The following is a 19,325-nucleotide window of genomic DNA, read 5'->3' as shown; positions in this document are numbered from 1 at the left end:
TCACTTGATCAGAGTGTATGATCCTTTTAATGTATTGTTAGGTTCTGATTGATAATATTTTGTTGAGAATTTTTGCTTCTGTGTTCATCAGTTGTATTGGTTTGTAATTTTCTTTTCTTTTTGATGTCTTTGTCTGGTTTTGATGTTAGGGTGATGCCTTGTGGAATGAGTTCAGAAGTGTTCTTTCCTCCAAAATTTTTTGGAATAGTTTGAGAAGAAAAGGTGTTAACTCTCCTCTAAATATTTGCGGAGTTCTCCTTTGAAGCCATCTGGTCCTGGGCTTTTGTTGGTTGGGAGTTTTTTGTTTTTAATTACTGATTCGATTTCATTACTGGTAATTTGTCTGTTCATGTTTTCTGTTTCTTCCTGGTTCAGTCCTAGGAGATTATATATTTCTATATAGGAATTTGTCTGTTTCTTCTGGATTGTTCATTTTATTGGCATATAGTTGTTTGTAGTAGTCTCTTATGATGCTTTGTATTTCTCTGGTATCACTTGTAACTTCTTTTTCATTTCTAATTTTGGCCCTCTCTCTTTTTTTTCTTAATGAGTCTGGCTAAAGGTTTATCAATTTTGTTTGCCTTTTCAAAGAACCAGCTCTTTGTTTTGTTGATCTTTTCTATTGTTTTTATTTTCTATTTTTTTTTTAGTCTCTATTTCTAAATGATTAGCCTAAGTTTTACCACTCATCTTTACTTTATGCAGTGCCAATTTTTAAATGCAGATATAGGCACATCAAACTAATATGTGGAGTCACCAAAATGACACAATTCATATTTCATACCTCATATTTATTAGAACTCTTGATATAGTGCACAAGACTTATTTGACTGGTTTTATTTCACTTGGTAATACGTGCACATTTCCCCAGCACTCTCTGCCTTGGCTTACTGATGTTTGAGGAAGAACTGAGAGGAAATGGATCCATCTTTACATTTCCTTCTAGCCCATCATTTTCAATGCAATAATTGGATGATACAAGGAAGCAACACAAATAGCAAAGATGATGGAGTTCCTTGGTCATTTGTGTTTCCTAAGACATCATACCTTCTTTCTGCATTTGAAGCAAGTTCTGGTTCAAGTGCCAAGTGTGGCCTCCTGGGCTGTCTTAGACATAATACACTTATCTTGCATTTTCTTAGAGTCTCAATGAATTCTCTGCATTGTGAATCCACTGGGACTCTGCTCATGAGGTGGCAAGGAACAGTGGACACAGATATCATGTATCTCCTCACGCAAATGCCTCTTGTCCCATTAGAACCTCCTTAACAAAACACAAGTTCAAAAATACTGAGTTCAAGATGGCAATAGGAGAGCTTTGAATCACCTGCTGCACTCTTTCCCATCTATGTTCTTTGGGCAGCAACTTTCAACTTTTCATTCTTTTTAGCTTTTCTTACCTTATTTACTTTCATATTTCCAAAAGTCTTCCTAGAGTGCTGTTTCTTGATTTTTCAGTTTAGATATCATCTGATGACTTGTACAATGGAAGGTTGGAATTTAGTCCCTTTGTGTCACTTCCTGCCCACATTTGCGCCCCCACCCCTGCCACCACATCCTAATATCATGCTAGTATATCTTGATTAAATCCATGTCTACTGTTTTCTTTATTGTTGTTGTATAGATAATGCCAAACCAAGCGTTGTAACAAAATGATTTTCTTTTTAAGAACCACTGTATTTGCCTAGTTTCCTTTGCTTCTCTAAGTCTTCCATATCCTGCAACAATTCTGCAAAATGTCTCTGAATCCAGGTTTGCCAAAGGCGGTCCCTCCCGTGTCCTCTCACAGTTCCCTTCTTTCCTGGACACACCCCTCGACATCCCTCTATCCTCCTGCTCTCGTCTAACCTGGATGATTTCTACTTCTCTCTCAAAATTATCCTGCAAGATCTTCCTGTTTCCTGGGTCTCATGCTACCTTTTTTAGAGGAGTTTACTTCTTTGTTTTGGTGGAGCATATCCTCAAGTAGCCTTCTGAGAAGAGATGTATAGATTTGCTTGTCTTAAAATGTTTGCTTTTCTTTCTTCTTCCCTCATACCTGATTGATCTTTTGATAGCAACTTCCAAGTTAAAAGTCTTTCTCCCTCAGAATTTCAAAGGTGTTTTTCCTTTGTTTTCTAGCTTCCAGCACTGCTGTTGACAAGTCTCATACCAGTCTGATTCCCAAACCTTTGTATGTGACCTTTTAAAAAAGTCTGGAAGCTTTTAGGATTTTCTTTATCTCTGTCTTAATATAGAGAATACTCTGTCTCTCTTTTTTTCTCTTGGTCTGTGTCTCTCTCTTTTTCTCTTGGTGATCTGAACTTTTGCAATTATGTGCCTTGATTTACCTTGGGGTGGTGGTGGGGGGGGGGCATTTGCTAGGCCCTTTTAATCTAAAAACTCAAGTCCTTCAGTTCTTGGAAATATTCTTATTTATTTGATAATCATCTCTCATTTTCTCCTTCTGGAACCCTTAATATTCAGCTGTACTCTCCCTTTCTTTCTTTCTTTTTTTTTTTTTTTACACTTTTAAACTTTTTTCTGACTCATTCTGTTTTCTGAAAGACATCCTTATCTTTGCCTTACAAGCTTTCTATTACATTAAAAAAATTTTTTCCTATTGTACTTTTAACTTCATGAAATTTCTTATTTGCTAAATATTCCTTTTTATTATCCTGTTCTAGTTTCATGGGTTGGAGAAGGCAATGGCACCCCACTGCAGTACTTTTGCCTAGAAAATCCCATGGATGGAGGAGCCTGGTAGGCTGCAGTCCATGGGGTTGCGAAGAGTCGGACACGACTGAGCAACTTCACTTTCACTTTTCACTTTCATGCATTGGAGAAGGAAATGGCAACCCACTCCAGTGTTCTTGCCTGGAGAATCCCAGGGATGGGGAAGCCTGGTGGGCTGCCATCTATGGGGTCGCACAGAGTCGGACACGACTGAAGCGACTTAGCAGCAGCAGCAGCAGTTTCATGGGTATAGTATCTTACCTTGTTGAAGTTATTATTTATTTTGTTTTTTTCTTTTACTCCCTGAAATATCTGTCTTTTCTTTGAGTTATTTTTTAGAACCTATCGTTCATGTGAAGGATTTTCTTGAGATGGCATGGCTGTATTCCCTCCGTGGAAGGAGGCGCTGGGCCGCCAGTCGGGAGGTCTGTGGACTAGGCCTGTTTCAAGTCACCACTGAGGGACTGGTTGGGATGGAGCAGTTTCTTTAGGGTATCTTCAAATGTCAGTATCTAGGGTCATTTTTCTGAGTGATTTCCCTTCAGAGAGGCATTCTCTAGTCTTTTCCTGGAAAGTGTAAGTCTGACTACAGCATTCTGGCACCCAGATGGGGAAGGAGCTTGGTGATTATCTCAGCTTTCCTTGTGCAGACTTTCGCTTGTTCTTTTCTCTGTGGGCCCCTCTGCCTTGGGTCTTCCACCGTGCCTGGTGTTCCTGGGCCAGATCTCCTGGATCACCCTCTCCAGAGAGTGACCCCAGTCCTCTGCCAGGCAGGGAGGTGGCCATGGCCCTGCTCTAGAGGGTTGGGAAGGGGATCTGGGGTCTGATGAAGTCTTACAGACTTTGAGCCAGGCTCTAGTCCTCAGTCTCCCTGGCACCCAGGTCTCCAGGGGTCCCTCAGGTTTCCTGAGCGTTTCCAGTGTCCCTCTTCTGGGTGGTCTCTCTCTGCATGACTGGCTCTCAGCATTCAGTGCTGTAAGTCAGCTGCTACTTGATCATCTGCTTTCCAGCTTCTAGAATTTTGCTAACATTTTTCATCTGCCATCATCACCTCTCCCTTGCCCCTTGTCTTTGTGGATTTATGCCTTGTTTATTTCTTTCCTGTCATCTTAGTGGGGTTCTGGAAGGGCGTGGAAATAACTCTGTATCTGCTCAATGGGCCATGTTTTTCTAGAAGTCCATTCACAGGGGTTTAAGCAGGGACATGACCAGGTTCTTTGTGGACATGAGAGCGAGGACCCTGGCCTCTGATAGAAGAGGGATTATTGGGTGGAGAGGGGGAATAGAAGCAGGGAAGAGTTGACTTTGATGTTTAAGACCCTGGACTCTGGCCCAGGCGTCTACCCATGTTGACAGACAAGTTACACTAACCCTTAAGCCTCAAAGACTGGGGATAATGATGGGACTGTGTCCCGAGTTGCTCTGAGGATTAAATGAGGAGGCATGTGACGTGTGTAGCACAGCGCTGGCCACGTGGTTTGCATTCAGTGCCTGGTGACTGTTAGCACTGCTACAAGTGATGTGATAAGGAGCTGAAGCAGGGGAGTGGCCCGGCAGGGAGAGCCTGGTAGAAAATGATCCCAAGGGTCCGTCATCTCCCAACTTGGGGGCTGAAAATGAGAGAAGGGCTGGGAAATCAGAAGACCAGCCACCCCTGCAGCACCCTGAGGGCTTTTTCCAGCTGTCCCCACCCATGGTGCTGCCCAGCACGCTGGCTTCAGGACAGACAGAAACAGGCATCTCTGTCTTCATTTGACTGCTGGAATGTGTGAGGGACTTGCCTTGGGGCCTGGGGTGAGGGTGGGAGGAGAAGGCCAGAGCCTGAGCCAGCCAGGGCCTCCCAGAACCTTGGCACCAAGAAGCACTGGACAGAATGCTGGCAGAGAGACAGACACGTGGCCCATGAAGGGAGCTGGAGAGGGAGGGGAAGTTCCTCTTCCCAAGGGTGGCCGCACTCCCCCCTCTCCATCCCAGAGGGCCAGGCAGGAGCGGGTGCTGGGGTGGAGAGTGTCATACCAACCTGACCCCCAGCCCTTCTGCCCTTAGTCTCCTTGCTGGAGGTGGACGGAAGACAGGACAGGCTCCACCTAGACAGGATGGGGGCTGGAAGGGCAAGATTCTCAGAAGGAATGCACCAAGCGGGGTCTGGTGGTGTTTCCGAGATTTGACGGTGTCTCAGAGGCGCTCAGACCACCCCCCATTCCCCACTGGACACAACACTCCTTTGCTTCCTGCAAATAGATGCTCATCGGGCCGCACAGACCCAGATGTTAGCGAATCCCACTTGGTCTGTGCTGAAGGGAAAGTGGTAGAGGAGGCAGTGCCACTGTCTTCAAGCCCCTCACCACCTGAGGAGGGCAGCCCTGTGGGGTTCTGTGGGAATCTGGAGAGAGGCAAGACATCCTCTCTGAGAAGGCGCCCCAGAGCTGCTCTCTAAGGACTAAGGGAGCATCATGAGGAAGAAGGATGCTCTAGGTGGGTGCCTGGCATGGTCCAGGGCTGGCAGTGGGGGAATGTGGGTGGGACGGAGAATCTTCAGGAGATGGTAGTCAGACTAGAGGAAAGTTTTGATGAGACTGTGTTCAGTGGCCAATCCAAGAGGCCAACTTGAAGAACCCAAAGAGCCTTTCTGGGCTGAGCGTCAATTTAAGGGACCCTGCTGTTTCATAAGGGACCTCTCTTTTCATGAGCTACTACTTAGACCTGGGGCCAGGGAGGGAAGGCCCTGCTTGCTGATGTCTTTGCAGCCGGGGTTTCCGCAGGGAGAGAGGCAGGCCTGATCAAGTATTGTCCCCAACATCTGGCGACTCCCCAACCAGCCCCCTGCGGCGGGGAGGGGAGGGGGCACACAGGTCTCTCCCAGGTGATGGGTAGCTCCTTGCAGTCCTTGAGGTTGGAGTGGCACTTCCGACTGGAGCCATTCAGTGTCTGCTCTGACCCTATGTGGGCCTGCCCGGCCCTGCTATAATTAGAGGGGAAGGGCTGACGTGTATCAGCAGCCTGGGGAGCCTGGCGGGGAGCCAACCAGAGGAAGGAAGGGCCGGCTGCCGGCCACCCGCCCGTGTAACTTTTCCCAAGTAGATGCTGCTATTTATACCTCTGTTGCTTGGGATCACATAGGCTGCCTCAGCCTCTTGTAGATGAGGATGTGAAGGCTCAGAGAGGATGAGGGATGGCCCAAGGCCACACAGCATCTGAAACTGGGCAGAGTAGAACTTGGGTTTCTGACTCCCTAGTCAGCATCTGGGCCAGAATGTGGCTCTGATTCTGGTGTGGGTCCTACAAAGATACCCCCGGCCCCAACCAGAACCCCCTAGCCTCACACACATATAAGATGGCCCTGAGAGGCCGTTGCTGCCTGGCTTTCCAGCAGCAGGCTCACAGGAGCTTGATACCTGGCACGTCAGCACTGGGTCCTGGTTGGAAAACTGAAGGGCTGGGTGTGCCCCAGGACCTACTAGTGTGGGGCTGAGGCATGTTGGACCCCAGTCAGAGGAGCCCCCTGGTTGGGTCTGAATCAGTGGAGTGGGTGAACCCCCCAGTCACATCTTAAATTGTGTCCTACCAGACGAAAAGGAGCCCTAGGGCCAGGTTGACCCTACACAGACTTACACAGACACACACACACCCCTACCCCTACACCCCTCAGCTGATGTTTGGCCCCAGGTTGTGGGTCCAGGGAGCCCCAGGATGAGGCTAGCAATCAGAAACCTCCTTGCTCCCTGCCAGACCTCAGCTGCCATGGTTTAGAACTTCTATTTGAGACGAAGTGTTTGAGGCAGGCTCATGATCGGATGGGAGGAGCTTTTCACTTAGGGCAGCCCAGCAAGTGGACACGCGGGCTGGCAGCTGGCAGCCTGGCTGGCATCGCATCCTGACCATCGCTGCCCCCCCACATGACCCAGGGCACATGACACACTGCCATGGACCCTGGATGTGTAAGGAAACAGTGGTAGTAGAGCTTTCTGCTTGGGGGTTGTGAGGAGCAGATGAGAGAGTTCCCGCTCAGCACCCAGAGCCAGCCTGGCCTGCAGTCATCTAGGGCAGAAGACTGGGTCCCACACCTGCTCATACGCCCCATGCCCATCTTAGAGGGTCTGTTTCCAGCTAACACAAAGGGTCTAGGTGACTCTGGGTGGAGAGGGGCCCCCAGGGTCCTCAGCAGGAGTCTAGTCACTAAGGCTCTGGGTGGAGCCTGGGCCCTGCCACCAGCCAGGGGCCTTGGGAGACCACATTCCCTGGCCAGGGAATGTGGCTCCCCTGAAATCTGGACTCCAGGATCCCAGGGACTGACTGCCCCCTAGCCTCTCCCCATCCAGGCCTGCACATTGGCCTATTTCTCGACCCCTCCATATTCTGCAGCCCCTCCGTGGCCAGTTGTGTCTCCTCCTTCCCACCTGGCTATACCCCAGCATCCATCAGCTCTGCCCTTCTTCCCCCACCTCCCTCCATCCTAACCTGGACCCTCTGCTCATCCTGGCTCCCTGACCCGGCACCAACCACCCTCCAGCCTCCCAGACTGGAAGACTAGGGGGTTTCTGCCTCCCCCAAGCTGTTTAGCCTGGGACCCCAAGTCCCATAGATCCTGTTTTCCTCCTGTTGCTACCAGGAGGGGCACAGGAGAAAATAAGGGAGTGACAGAGGCTTGCAGGCAGGGCTGCCCCTGGGCTGTCTCCCAAGTGGACGGCCAGGTAGGGCAGGCTGCAGACCTTGGTCCTCACACAGATCCCCTCAGTCCCAGCCTGGGGTGGAGGGCTGTCGTATCAGCTGTGATGTGATGCTCTGCAGATCCTGGACTGAGCGGGGGAGGCTACAGGCACTCTGAGCAGGGTCACATGTGGGCTTAGTGGTCCAGAAGACTTCAGAGGGAAGGGCCTCTGGTCTGGATCTTGCAGGGGGAGGCCCCATGGTGGAGGAGTGGGGAGACTGTTGGGAGTAGAAGGGATGGTTTGTGGAGAGGCCTAGCCCTGGGGGGTGGGATGAGTTGTTTAAACAGCTGGAGTGCCCTGGAGATAGATGGGAAAGACTGGGAGCCTTTCATGCTAGGTTATGTCAAAAAACAGGCTGGGTGAGTAAGGAGGCTGGAGTTTTCCTATTCAGTTTAAAGCTTTAAGCCCCTTCCTACCTCTCCTGCCCTCCTGAACTGGTGAGGCCTCCTTGATGGGTCTCTCAGGCTGCCCCCTTTAGAGCCCCAGAAGACAGGCAGCCCCTGATCCCACACTTTTGTCCCATCTCTGCAGCCGTGGGTGGGGCCTGTGCCTAGATGACTCTCCCAGCAAGGATGTCATCGACTTCCCTTCCATACCGCCTGGCGTCCTCTACGATGTGGCCCACCAGTGCCGCCTCCAGTACGGGGCCTACTCTGCCTTCTGCGATGACATGGACGTGAGTGGAGCGGGGGGGCAGCCCTCAGCGGCCTACAGACCCCTCCCAGCCAGGCTCGGTCCACACATAATGTCCATGAGACATAAAGTGGCCTGTGGGCAAGGCCTTGGGTTGGGTGGCCCTAGACCCAGGTCTGCATTCTGGGTGGGCCATTCGCCAACGGTGGGACTTCAGGCAAGCCCCTTACCTACTGGGATTTTCTGGTGTCTCAGTTGGTAAAGAATCTGCCTACAATGCAGGAGACCCAGGTTCAACCCCTGGGTGGGGAAGATCCCCTGGAGAAGGGAACGGCATCCCACTCCAGTATTCTTGCCTGGAGAATTCCAGGGATAGAGGAGCCTGGTGGGCTATTGTCCGCAGGGTCGCAAAGAGTCGGACACGACTGAGCGACTAATACTCACCTACTGGAGCTGGATTGTAAGAGGTAAAATAAAACCTCTACTGTCAGGTCCTGGGGAAGATCACCGAAGTGGTGGCCACAGGCATGTCAGAGACCCTGAAACTTCTAACCAGTTGGGGGGCTGGGGCTGGAGAGCTGTGGGTGAGCTGGGGACTGCGCTGAGCCACAAATCCAATGGTCTGGGGAAAGATAAGAAGGGACCTCTGGGGCTTCCACCTACAGAATGTGCCAGCCCCAAGGAGGGATTCCCAGGGCACTCGAGGAGGTAGCGAGGGGGTAGGGCAGGTGGAGGCGTAGGGGAGGAGGTGAGGGTGTGGTCTTTGTGCTCCTCCTTGCAGAACGTCTGCCACACACTCTGGTGCTCCGTGGGGACCACCTGTCACTCCAAGCTGGATGCAGCTGTGGATGGTACCAGCTGTGGGGAGAGCAAGGTAGGGGAGCCCCAGTCCAGCTGCAGAGCAGGTGAGACACCTGCTGCGTCCATTCTCTGGGCTCGGCCTTGGTTCACAGACTCACCAGTGTTCTTCGCCAACCCCCAGCCCTCTCTGGCCTGAGTCCCCATCTGCAGAATGGAGGCTTTGGGACAGAGCTTGATTGAGCAATTCTCCAAGGTGCCTCCACCTCGGAGAGTCAGCATGTGGGCTCTGTTTTATTCTTTGTTCAAGTCCACCGTGGGGCCTGTGTCTTGGGTGACTGGAAGGGGGCCTCCCCCAGACCTTTGGGTCTTCCCCTCTGGGCCCTTCCAGGCCTTCCGCCCACCTTGTTCTCACTAGGGTGAGGAGTTTGGAGTGGGCTTGCTCTGCATTTGTCTGTCTTGGTAGTGGTGTCTGAATGGGGAGTGTGTTCCCGTGGGCTTCCGGCCCGAGGCCGTGGACGGTGGCTGGTCTGGCTGGAGCGCCTGGTCCCTCTGCTCGCGGAGCTGTGGCATAGGCGTGCAGAGCGCCGAGCGGCAGTGCACGCAGCCTGTGTGAGTGAGGGGCACTTGGGGCAGGTGGGGTGGGGTGCCCTGAGCAGAGTCAGTGATTCAGTCTGTCCCAGTCTCCCGTTCTCAGAAGCATCCCCATGCAGGCCAAGCCCAGAGCGTCCAGAGCCACTTCGGGTCACTTCTAGAAATGCCCTGGTGGCTAGTCGAGTCACCACTGCTGACCCTGTTGCAGAGAAGGGAACACCAAGGCTTGGAGAGTGGAGCGACTCATTAGAGGCCGCACCACAAAGCAGCAGCTGATGGGAGGGAGGCAGGGAAGACAGTGGCTCAGAGCTTAGACCCTGAACCTTGGATGGATCGAGTTCAAATCCCCTGTCCTCTCCTCATGCGGCGGCCCTGCCCACCCCTTCTCAGGGCCTCAGTTTCCAGAGAAAGTATATGCTGGGCAGCAGCAGTGCCCATCCGCTACAATTGTCATCATGGATAAGCGCTAAAGCTCTGCAGCCAATCTGTAGTAATTGCTCAGCAAATAGAGCCACGTAGTGACATTGCAGGTGCACGTGGGTCCAAGATGAGACTGGGGACAGCTGGGAGAATGGGTCAGCCTGGGAGGGGTGCTGTGTGACCTGGGGTGAGTGGCTTCATCTCTCTGGGCCTCGTTTCCCCGTCTCAGAGGGGTGAGGTGAAGATTCAGGGAGATGCAGAGGTCAGTCCTATGCTGCCCTGGGAGGGGATCATGGGATTCAGAGCCAGGGCCTTCTAGGGCTCCATGCTTATACCCCACCCTGCCTCCAGGCCTCTAGATCTGAGCAGGGTGGAAGCAGGTGGGGTGGAGTTGGGGGCCAGGCTCTGGGCTGGGCCAGGGCCAAGGGGGCTTCCTTTTAACCTGGATGGGGTGCTGCCACCAAGATCATGTCTGCTGACACGTGGGCTGTTAGGACGCTGGGTCTCACAGGCTGGAGATTTGGAGTGGCCCCTCCAGCTAGTGCCAGTCAAGTCTGGAGCTTAGCCCAGCCTCTCAATAACCCTCTGCAGAGGCAACCCCAGTCCCATTTTAGAGATGAGGAAACGGGGGCCCGGAGGGGTCTGGAGACTTCGCTAAGGTCACATAGCAGGTTGAGGGTAGAGCCCAGGCCTTGTACTACCACCTTCCCTGAGATCCTTTCAAACAGGGAGACCAAGTCTGGGCCGAGGTGGGGGCGAGGGGGGTGAGGGGGGCTGGTGGGTAGAGCAGTGGGAGCGGAGGTGGGAGCTGGGAATCTCCGGGTATCAGGGTACGGGAGAAGCTGCTTGCTCCAAGGGCCTGCTTCTGGATTCGGGTGTGCAGTTGGCTCCACTGTCAGTGCTCACTCACCCCCACCCCGCCCCACAGGCCCAAATACAAGGGCAAATACTGCGTGGGTGAGCGGAAGCGCTTCCGCCTGTGCAGCCTGCAGGCCTGCCCCGCCGGCCGCCCCTCCTTCCGCCAAGTCCAGTGCAGCCACTTTGACGCCATGCTCTACAAGGGCCAGCTGCACACGTGGGTTCCTGTGGTCAATGACGGTGAGTCCGGCCGTCCGCGGGGACACTGAAGTCGGGGGGGCGGAGGTCCGAGGGCCCAAGGTTTGCCCAGTGACACAGGTGCCATCTGCGGCGCAGCCGCTCACTCCCTCCTGGCTCCTGGGGGCAGCCTTGCAGACACTACCAGCCCAGTGGAGCCCCCTGCCCGCCACTGATGCTCTGCCGGGTGTGACTCCTGCCCTGCCTGTCCCTCACGGCTCCTCTGCTTGGGCCCCAGTGAACCCCTGTGAGCTGCACTGCCGGCCCTCGAACGAGTACTTTGCTGAGAAGCTGCGGGACGCTGTGGTGGACGGCACCCCCTGCTACCAGGGCCAGGCCGGCCGTGACCTCTGCATCAATGGGATCTGCAAGGTGTGCCCAGCAAGGAAGAGGACCCCCTCTGCCTTCCTCCTGCTTCCCTCTGGCCGCCTTCCCCAGGCTGTGCCACTGGGCTTCCCAGCTCTACCAGTGAAGCCTTTTGAGGGTCTCCCATTACCTCTCAGTAAAGCGCCCCCCAGTCCTCCTAGGACTGGACCCACCACACACACCATCGGCCTCAGCCTCTGCGACTGCACCCCGGCCTGCCTGCCATGGCTTCTGAGATCTGGCCTGGGCTGGCCCGGCCCCAGCCCGGAAACCAGAGCTCAGGCGGAGGCTCAACCTCCCGCTGGTTGAATGACCCCGGGCAAACGTTTCCTCTGCGATAAGGGGACTGTCCGTCCAAGAATCCACGTCACAGGGTTAAATGGGGTCACTTATCAGGGATTGCCATGCAGGGGCTCGGCCCGGCAGAGAAAGCATCAGTGTGTGCTGACAATACTTAAAGACATTTCCAGCAGCGGCGGCAGCGGCGGCTTCCCCTGCCCGAGTCCTCAGCACTTTCTTTCCCCTGCTCCCGACAGGGGAAGCTCCTGGCCTTAGAGACCAGGGCTCAGGACCAGCAGAGAACATTGATTCGTATTTCGGGGAAACTGTTGTCCATTCTGGTCAGGAGCCCCTGTATGCCCGCTGCCCCGCCTGCTGGGGCCGTTTACACAGCTTTTCCTGTCTCTTGTCTCGTTTGATCTCACAGCACGTCTTCATGGTGTGGGTGGTTCCCCCTGTTCCACATCTGAGGAAACTGAGGCTCAGAGAGGTCGAGGGGTTTACTCGGGACTGGAGGTCACAACAGTGGTGGGCCCCTGCTCCATGCCCCGAGCACTCTCCTCCCCACCCTGGCAGCCCCTGAGGTGGGGGCCAGAGAGGGCTTGCGGCCAGCGGCCCAGCACCAGGGGCCTCCCCTCCTCGTGTGTTGCAGAACGTGGGCTGTGACTTCGAGATCGACTCGGGTGCTGTTGAAGACCGCTGTGGGGTATGCCACGGCAACGGCTCCACCTGTCACACCGTGAGCGGGACCTTCGAGGAGGCTGAGGGCCTGGGTATGGAGAGGGACCACTGGTGGCGGAGGCGGGGGGTGCTCTTGCCTTGGTAGCCCTTCTTTGTCTCCCTTGAGCCCCTGCCTGCATCCTCCTCGGTCCCCACCGAGGCTAGCAATGGGAAGCAGGCACGCTGCCTTGCTGGCTCCAGGATACAGGCAGGAGTCAGGGCCCCCAGGCCTAGATGCAGAGACCTGCCCTCCCAGGGAGTCCTCTTGCCCCAGGGACTCCAGGCTGGGCTAATGAGTGGCCTTATGAAGCTTCAGAGAACCAACCCCACAGCTCTACTCCCGCACCCCAGGACCTGTTTTGCATACACTGTTTAAGTGCTGACTGTATGCTGGGTGAGGGAGACACGGAGGTGAAGAGCTTACAGTCTCATCTTGCAGTGGAGGGAGACCCAGAGGGGCTGTGAGAGCCCTGAGGAAGAAGGTCCTGACCTGGAGAGGTCAGGGAAGACTTCCTGTGGGGAGTAGAAGTCGAGCTGAATCATGAAAGACTCAGCAGAGATGAGGAAAAACATTACACATGCAGGAAAGAGCTTGTGCCCAACGAAGCCTGGAGGCAAGAAGGAGTATGCTGTCTGGGGACCTGACTGTACGGAAGGCAGGGCTGCCATGGGGCTTTGAATGCGTTGCCAAGAAGCTTAGATTTCATCCCCAGATATGCAGCCCAGCATGGTGGTTAAAGCTCAGACCTCAGAGCTTGATTCACATCCCAGCAGAGCCCTGGGGCAAGTTATGTAAGGTCTCTGTGCCTTGGTGTCCTCATCTGTAAAATGGGGATAGCAGTAGTACCTGGGGGTACATAGGGTTGTTACACATGTAGGGTTCTTGGGATAATGCCAGGCACGGGTGTTGTGTGCTGTGCTTAGTCAACCAGTCGTGTCTGACTCTGCGACCCTGTGAACTGTAGCCCTCCAGGCTCCTCTGTCCATGAGGATTCTCCAGGCAAGAATACTGGAGTGGGTTGCCATTCCCTTCTCCAGACATGATGGATACTACTTAGCGAAAGAACAAAAACAGGCTTTATAGGCATGAGGAGGACGTTATCAGGAGAAAGACCCGGTCAATTGGGTTTTTTAGAAAGGTCATGCTGGCCCCAGGTATAGGGGTTAGGCCCAGCCCAGTGATAGACTGACTGAGGTTTCCCAGAGAGGGGCCATCGGGCACGGGGGCAGGATTGCAGGAACCCTTCTGAGTGTGGTGACCTAGAACAGATCTAAGTAGGGAAGTCAGAATCTTAATGACAAAACCTTGGCATCGGCGCTCGGGGCAAGTGGAAAGAGCGGTGAGGGCAGACCGCAGCCAACCCTCTTCTTTTCACAACCTGTGCTCAACCCCTGGCCGACAGGGTATGTGGACGTGGGGTTGATCCCGGTGGGCGCCCGTGAGATCCGCATCGTGGAGGTGGCGGAGGCCGCCAACTTCCTGGCCCTGCGCAGCGAGGACCCGGATAAGTACTTCCTCAATGGCGGGTGGACCATCCAGTGGAACGGGGACTACGAGGTGGCGGGCACCACCTTCACGTACGCCCGCACAGGCAACTGGGAGAACCTCACGTCCCCTGGCCCCACCGACGAGCCTGTCTGGATCCAGGTGACTGCCTTCCGGGGCCAGGCCGGGGCGGGGCAGAGGTGGAGTGCGTGGGACCCAGCCCCATGGCAGGAGCGAGCCCTGGGGCAGTTGTGGAGCCTGGCTCTGAAACGGCCCCATGGGGTAGCCCCAGGTCCCGGAGGTAGCTGAGGTCAGCTCCTTTAGGATGGGCGTCAGGGCTGGGTTGCGGGAGAGGCCATCTCGTGCTCACAGGGCCCCCGCCTGCCTGTCCCAGCTCCTGTTCCAGGAGAGCAACCCCGGGGTGCGCTACGAGTACATCATCCACAGGGAGGCGGACGGCCACGACCACATCCAGCCGCCCGAGTTCTCCTGGCGCTATGGACCCTGGTCCAAATGCACAGTCACCTGTGGCACAGGTAAGGAGAGGGGTGGGCACGGCCGCTGCCCAGCAGGGCCTTTGTCTCTGGGCAGTGAGGCCCAGCTTCAGCCTCTGGCTCATTGCTTGTTTGCAGGGCCTCTCTGAGCTCAGAATGCTGCTTCTGGGCCTCAGTTTCCTCATCTGTACAATGGGGCTAGCAGTGGTCCTGTCTCATGGGTCCACTGGGAGAGTAACCAAGGTGAGGCAGGCACGGCACACGGCACTTGGCCAGCCTGTGTGTCTCCCCCAGAGAGGCGCCAGCTGCCCCTCCCTCTCCTCGCTGCTCAGCTCTGACAGGTCCTGTGTGAGCACTTCTCGCCCACACCTGGGACTTGACCACTTCATCCTCCTGGAGCCTTACCTGCATCCCCTTCAGGGTGGGCTTCTCCCCTCCTCCAGCTTCCCCAGGGACCCCTCCTCCATGGGGCGCTCCTGTCTGTCCTGGGAGCCTGGAGCCTAACTTGTCTAGGCTGCTGCCCCTCCCCATGAGGAGGGTGGGGGAGGAGGGAAAGAAGGGAGATGGGAGGGGGAGGATGGAGTCAGACAGGGATGGGAGGCCAGGATGCAGCAAGGATCTCCCCACCCAACTCTGAGCCTCTTACCCGATGGCCCCATTATTCACCACATTTATTTATTTCTTTAAACTCTTTCTAGAAGGTGTAGCAACTTGACTCTCCCCTCCCCGTGGTTCCTTCCGTATCCCTGCCCATCCCCCCACCCTCAGTGTACAGGGGTCTCCATATCAGGAATCTGGGACAGAGAGAGAGGCGCTTGGACATTCTTTGAAATGCTGTTATGATTATAAAGTGAACAGTGACGCACTGAAGCTGGACAGAAACCCTCAGAAGCTGTCAGAATCATCCTTTCTCATATAAGTGTTGCATTTACTAGTGCAAAAACAAATACCTTTGATGAACCAGACACAGGGGAACTGGTTTCCAGCAAATTGGTGGCTCCCCACGTGGACAGAATGGAATGTGTTGAGCAGCAAGTGGCAGGATCCTGACGAGGGGTGGCTGGAACAGTAAGGGTTTACTTGTCTCCGCAGTGAGAAGCCCCAGGGTGCACAGTCCAGGCTGGCGGCATGGCCTGCCGTGTTTTTAGGGACCCCTCTCAGCCCCATCTTCCCCTTGTGTGTCTCACAAGATGGCATCCTTGGTCCAGACTTCTTGCCAGCTCTAGGTGGAAGGGAGAAGGGGCAAAGGGAGGGACTTGTGCCTTTTTCTCTCTGGCACGACTGTCCCAGACCCCCTAGCTGCCAGGGAACTGCAGTGGGGAGTGTTTGGCATCGTGACCTTAAACAAACCCAGAGTTCTGTTAGGCAGGAAGGAGAGGGTAGGGTGGGGCAGGGAGACTGGAGGCTCAGGGAAGGGGTGAGTCCCTCTTCTGTGCTGTAGGGGGACAGGGTGAAGGCAGAGCCTTCTGGAGCTGGTCCTGTCATTGGGCCTCACAGGTGTATTAGGGGGAGGAGCACAGCCATGCAAAGGCCCAGAGGCAGGCAGTGCAGAGGGATTGAAGACCAGGAACCGTGACAAAGCTAATGGGGGGCCGTGGGGCCATAGGGGAGTGCCTGGCCGCGTGAACTGATGGATTTCTTCTTGATTGTTTCTGAGCACTGACCCTGCTGGGGGGCGGGATGTAGACACAGGCTTGCAGTAGGCTGTGGTTGGATTTAGCGCTAGATGTGGTCTCACCAAGGCAGGTATTATCGTTACTCCCATTTACAGATGAAGACACTGAGGTTCAGAGAGGCCAAGTGAGCTGCCCAAGGCTTCCCAGTTAGGAAGCTGCAGGGCTAGACCGCCGCCCCACCTCCACTAACCCTGCAGACTCTGCTGCCTCTGCAGGGGTCGGGGTGAAAGCCAGGAAGGCAGTGAGCAGGGGGCGGTGGGGGCCTGCCTTCATCCTGACAGAGGCAGCGAGGCCCGGTTCTGGAAGGGTTCTGAGCAGCGTGAGTGCAGCTGTGTCTCTGGGTGCAGGGTGGTTTGGGCAGGGGGCGCCATGGGTGCCGGGCCCAGGCTGAGCCCCCATGGCCTCCCAGGCATGCAGAGGCAGAGTGTGCACTGCACGGAGCGGCAGGCGGGGCCTGTAGACGAGAGGCACTGTGACCCCCTGGACCGGCCAGATGACCGTCAGAGGAAGTGCAGCGAGGAGCCCTGCCCTGCCCGGTGAGTGTGCCGCGCGCCTGACTCCAGGTCCCTGACTCTGAGGGACACTCACCAGAGGCCCTGGAAGAGCAGAGGGAGCTGGGCTCTGGGCCCCACTTCCCAAGGCTGGACCCAGCCTCTGGTTGCCCCTGACCTCAGCCTGGGCTCCTCCTCAATAACCAACACTAGCCAGGGACATCCCTGGTCACTCATGCTTGGGTCCCTGGATGTGGACACAGGCCTTGGGGCTTGCCCAGGTCTCCCAGGGGTGAAGGTGACAGGAGCAAAGGGGACTGTGCCCTGTTGCTGGGCTGTGGGCACCAGAGTGCCATCTCAGGCTTGGAGCTCCGGGGACTCCTCCCCTGGGCATAGGCCTGACCCTCCCTGAGTCCCGAGTGTCTGAGAATGCCAGGCAGCCCCATGCTCATCTGCCCTTGTGCGCCCCCAGGTGGTGGGCAGGTGAGTGGCAGCTGTGCTCCAGCTCCTGTGGGCCTGGAGGGCTCTCCCGCCGAGCCGTGCTCTGCATCCGCAGCGTGGGGCTGGATGAGCAGCGCGCCCTGGAGCCGCCTGCCTGCGAGCACCTGCCCCGGCCCCCTGCCGAAACCCCCTGCAACCGCGATGTGCCCTGTCCGGCCACCTGGGCTGTGGGGAACTGGTCTGAGGTGAGCATCAACACGGGTGGGGTTAGCTCTGCCATTGGTCTTGGGCTACAGGGAGGCAGAGACAGTGTTCAGGGAACCCCTACTGCTGGGCACCATGGTGGGAAGGGGACTGGGACATTCCAGGTCTGGCCCCATCCCCAGAGCCTCAGAGGCTGGGATGTCCTGGCAAGTCTCAGTCACGGTCTCCAGCGGCCAGGGCACTATATGCTGACACTGAGCAGCTGGCCGGGTACCTTGCAAGGCCCTGGCTCCTCCTGGCCTGAGTCCCTCACCCAGCCTTCCCTTTAGTGCTCGGTGACGTGCGGGCCAGGCACTCAGCGCCGGAGCATCCTCTGTATCAACGACACCGGGGTCCCCTGCGACGAGGCCCAGCAGCCAGCACGTGAGGCCGCCTGCCTCCTGCCACCCTGCCCCCAGGCCCTGGACACACTGGGCCCCGAAGGCTCAGGCAGCGGCTCCTTCAGCCCCGAGCTCTTCAATGAGGTGGACTTCATTCCCGGCCACCTGGCCCCACGCCCTCCGCTGCCCTCATCACCCGAGCCAGCCGGCATGGGCAATGCCATCAAGGAGGAGGGCCATGAGCTGGGCCTGCCAGGGCCCGTGTTCGTCGACGACTTCTACTATGACTACAATTTCATTAACTTCCACGAGGACCTGTCCTATGGGCCCTTCGAAGACCCTGACTCAGATCCGGTGGGCACAGGGGATTGGAGACCCCCACCCCCGAGCACTGCTGCTGAGCCCCCCACGGGGACCCCCGTTCCTCCCACAGAGCCTCCTGGGACTCGGGATGAGGGGGCACTGGGAGATGGGTCCCCTGCCCCTTGGCCCAGCCAGGCTGGCCAATCCCCACCCCCACCCTTGGAGCAGACCCCTGGGAACTCCCTGGTCAATTTCCTACCTGAGGAAGATGCCCACATTGGTGCCCCAGACCTTGGGCTCCCCAGCTTGCCTTGGCCCCCCACTTCCATCAGCATGGAGACGCCTGCTGCCCCTGGGAGCCAGAACCAGTTCCTGGGAGCGGAGGACAGCCAGAGCCTGCCACCCGCTCCCCGGTGGGAGAGGACCAATGAGGTTTCTGATGATGAGGAAGCCTTAGGCCATGGAGCCCCTCTCCCGCCCCAAAGGCCCAGCCCCACATCACCCTCTCTGTCCTCCGCTGGCACTACCCACTCCTCCCCTAGTCCCCGCACAGTAGAGCTGTGGACGAGTGGGACGGTGGCCTGGGAGCCAGCTCTTGAGGGTGGCCTGGGGCCTCTAGACAATGAGCTGTGGCCCACCATGGGAGGCGCCCCTCCACTTCCTCCTCCCACCACCACCCTGCCAGACACTCAGGGTACGGACAGCCCCCTGGAGCTGGGGACTGCCACCCTCTCAACCCCAGGACTGGCTCTGCAGGACCTGCAGACCTTGGCGATGCCAGGAACCTTCCTTCTTGTGGGCCCCACTGGCCTGGGGCACATGCCTTGGGTGACTCCCCAGAGCCTGGGCCCCTTGGGCCAGCCTGAGCCCCCCAGCTCCAAGATGCCCCCAAGCCCTGGGCTGCTGTCCACACCAGCTCAGGATAGTCCGGCCAACAGCAGCAGAGCCCCTGGGCCTCTGGACCCCAGCCCGGTCGAGGAGAGGTTCCCTGTGGACCTGCTGCCTGCCAGGAATGCCAGCTGGGAAGTGGGGAACTGGAGCCAGGCAAGTGCTGCTGGGGTCGGGGCAGGCCAGTGTGTGTGTCGGGGGGTGGTGTCCTCACTAAAAGTGGGCAGAGCCGTGTCTGTCCTGCCTTCTGGGGAGTGAGGACTCAGAAACTGACAGCCTGTGGTGGGTGGAGCTTCTGTGGGTGGGGGGAGCATTGCCCTGTCTCAGTCACACTACCCTCCATGTGCCTCTGGGGCCGGTCTGCCCCACGGGGCCTCAGTTTCCCTTTTGAGCAATACGGTGGGCTGAGGGGGCCTGGGGCCCCAGAGGCTCATTCCTGAGTAGCACAGGGGCTGCTGGGAGGGCAGCTGCTGCTGCTGCTAAGTCACTTCAGTTGTGCCCGACTCTGTGCGACCCCATGGACTGCAGCCTACCGGGCTCCCCCGTCCCTGGGATTCTCCAGGCAAGGACACTGGAGTGGGTTGCCATTTCCTTCTCCAATGCATGAAAGTGAAAAGTGAAAGTGAAGTCGCT

General features: G+C 56.3%; 1 protein-coding gene across 1 annotated transcript in view; it reads left to right on the top strand.

Moving 5' to 3' along the window:
* ADAMTS7 (ADAM metallopeptidase with thrombospondin type 1 motif 7) overlaps positions 1-19,325 on the top strand; it is a 63,990-nt gene that overhangs the window by 39,000 nt on the left and 5,665 nt on the right. The window contains exons 9-19 of the mRNA XM_006073283.4: positions 7,956-8,100; positions 8,839-8,931; positions 9,322-9,467; positions 10,798-10,967; positions 11,203-11,336; positions 12,262-12,382; positions 13,733-13,977; positions 14,210-14,351; positions 16,395-16,521; positions 16,949-17,162; positions 17,451-18,848. Coding sequence (XP_006073345.3) covers positions 7,956-8,100; positions 8,839-8,931; positions 9,322-9,467; positions 10,798-10,967; positions 11,203-11,336; positions 12,262-12,382; positions 13,733-13,977; positions 14,210-14,351; positions 16,395-16,521; positions 16,949-17,162; positions 17,451-18,848 — 2,935 coding nt within the window. The remainder of the gene's footprint in view (positions 1-7,955; positions 8,101-8,838; positions 8,932-9,321; positions 9,468-10,797; positions 10,968-11,202; positions 11,337-12,261; positions 12,383-13,732; positions 13,978-14,209; positions 14,352-16,394; positions 16,522-16,948; positions 17,163-17,450; positions 18,849-19,325) is intronic.

The sequence above is a fragment of the Bubalus bubalis genome, chromosome 20 (assembly GCF_019923935.1).
Source record: "Bubalus bubalis isolate 160015118507 breed Murrah chromosome 20, NDDB_SH_1, whole genome shotgun sequence".
In the NCBI taxonomy this organism is placed as follows: domain Eukaryota; kingdom Metazoa; phylum Chordata; class Mammalia; order Artiodactyla; family Bovidae; genus Bubalus; species Bubalus bubalis.
The sequence above is the reverse complement of the archived record's forward strand: the minus strand, read 5'-3'. Positions and strand labels throughout refer to the sequence as shown.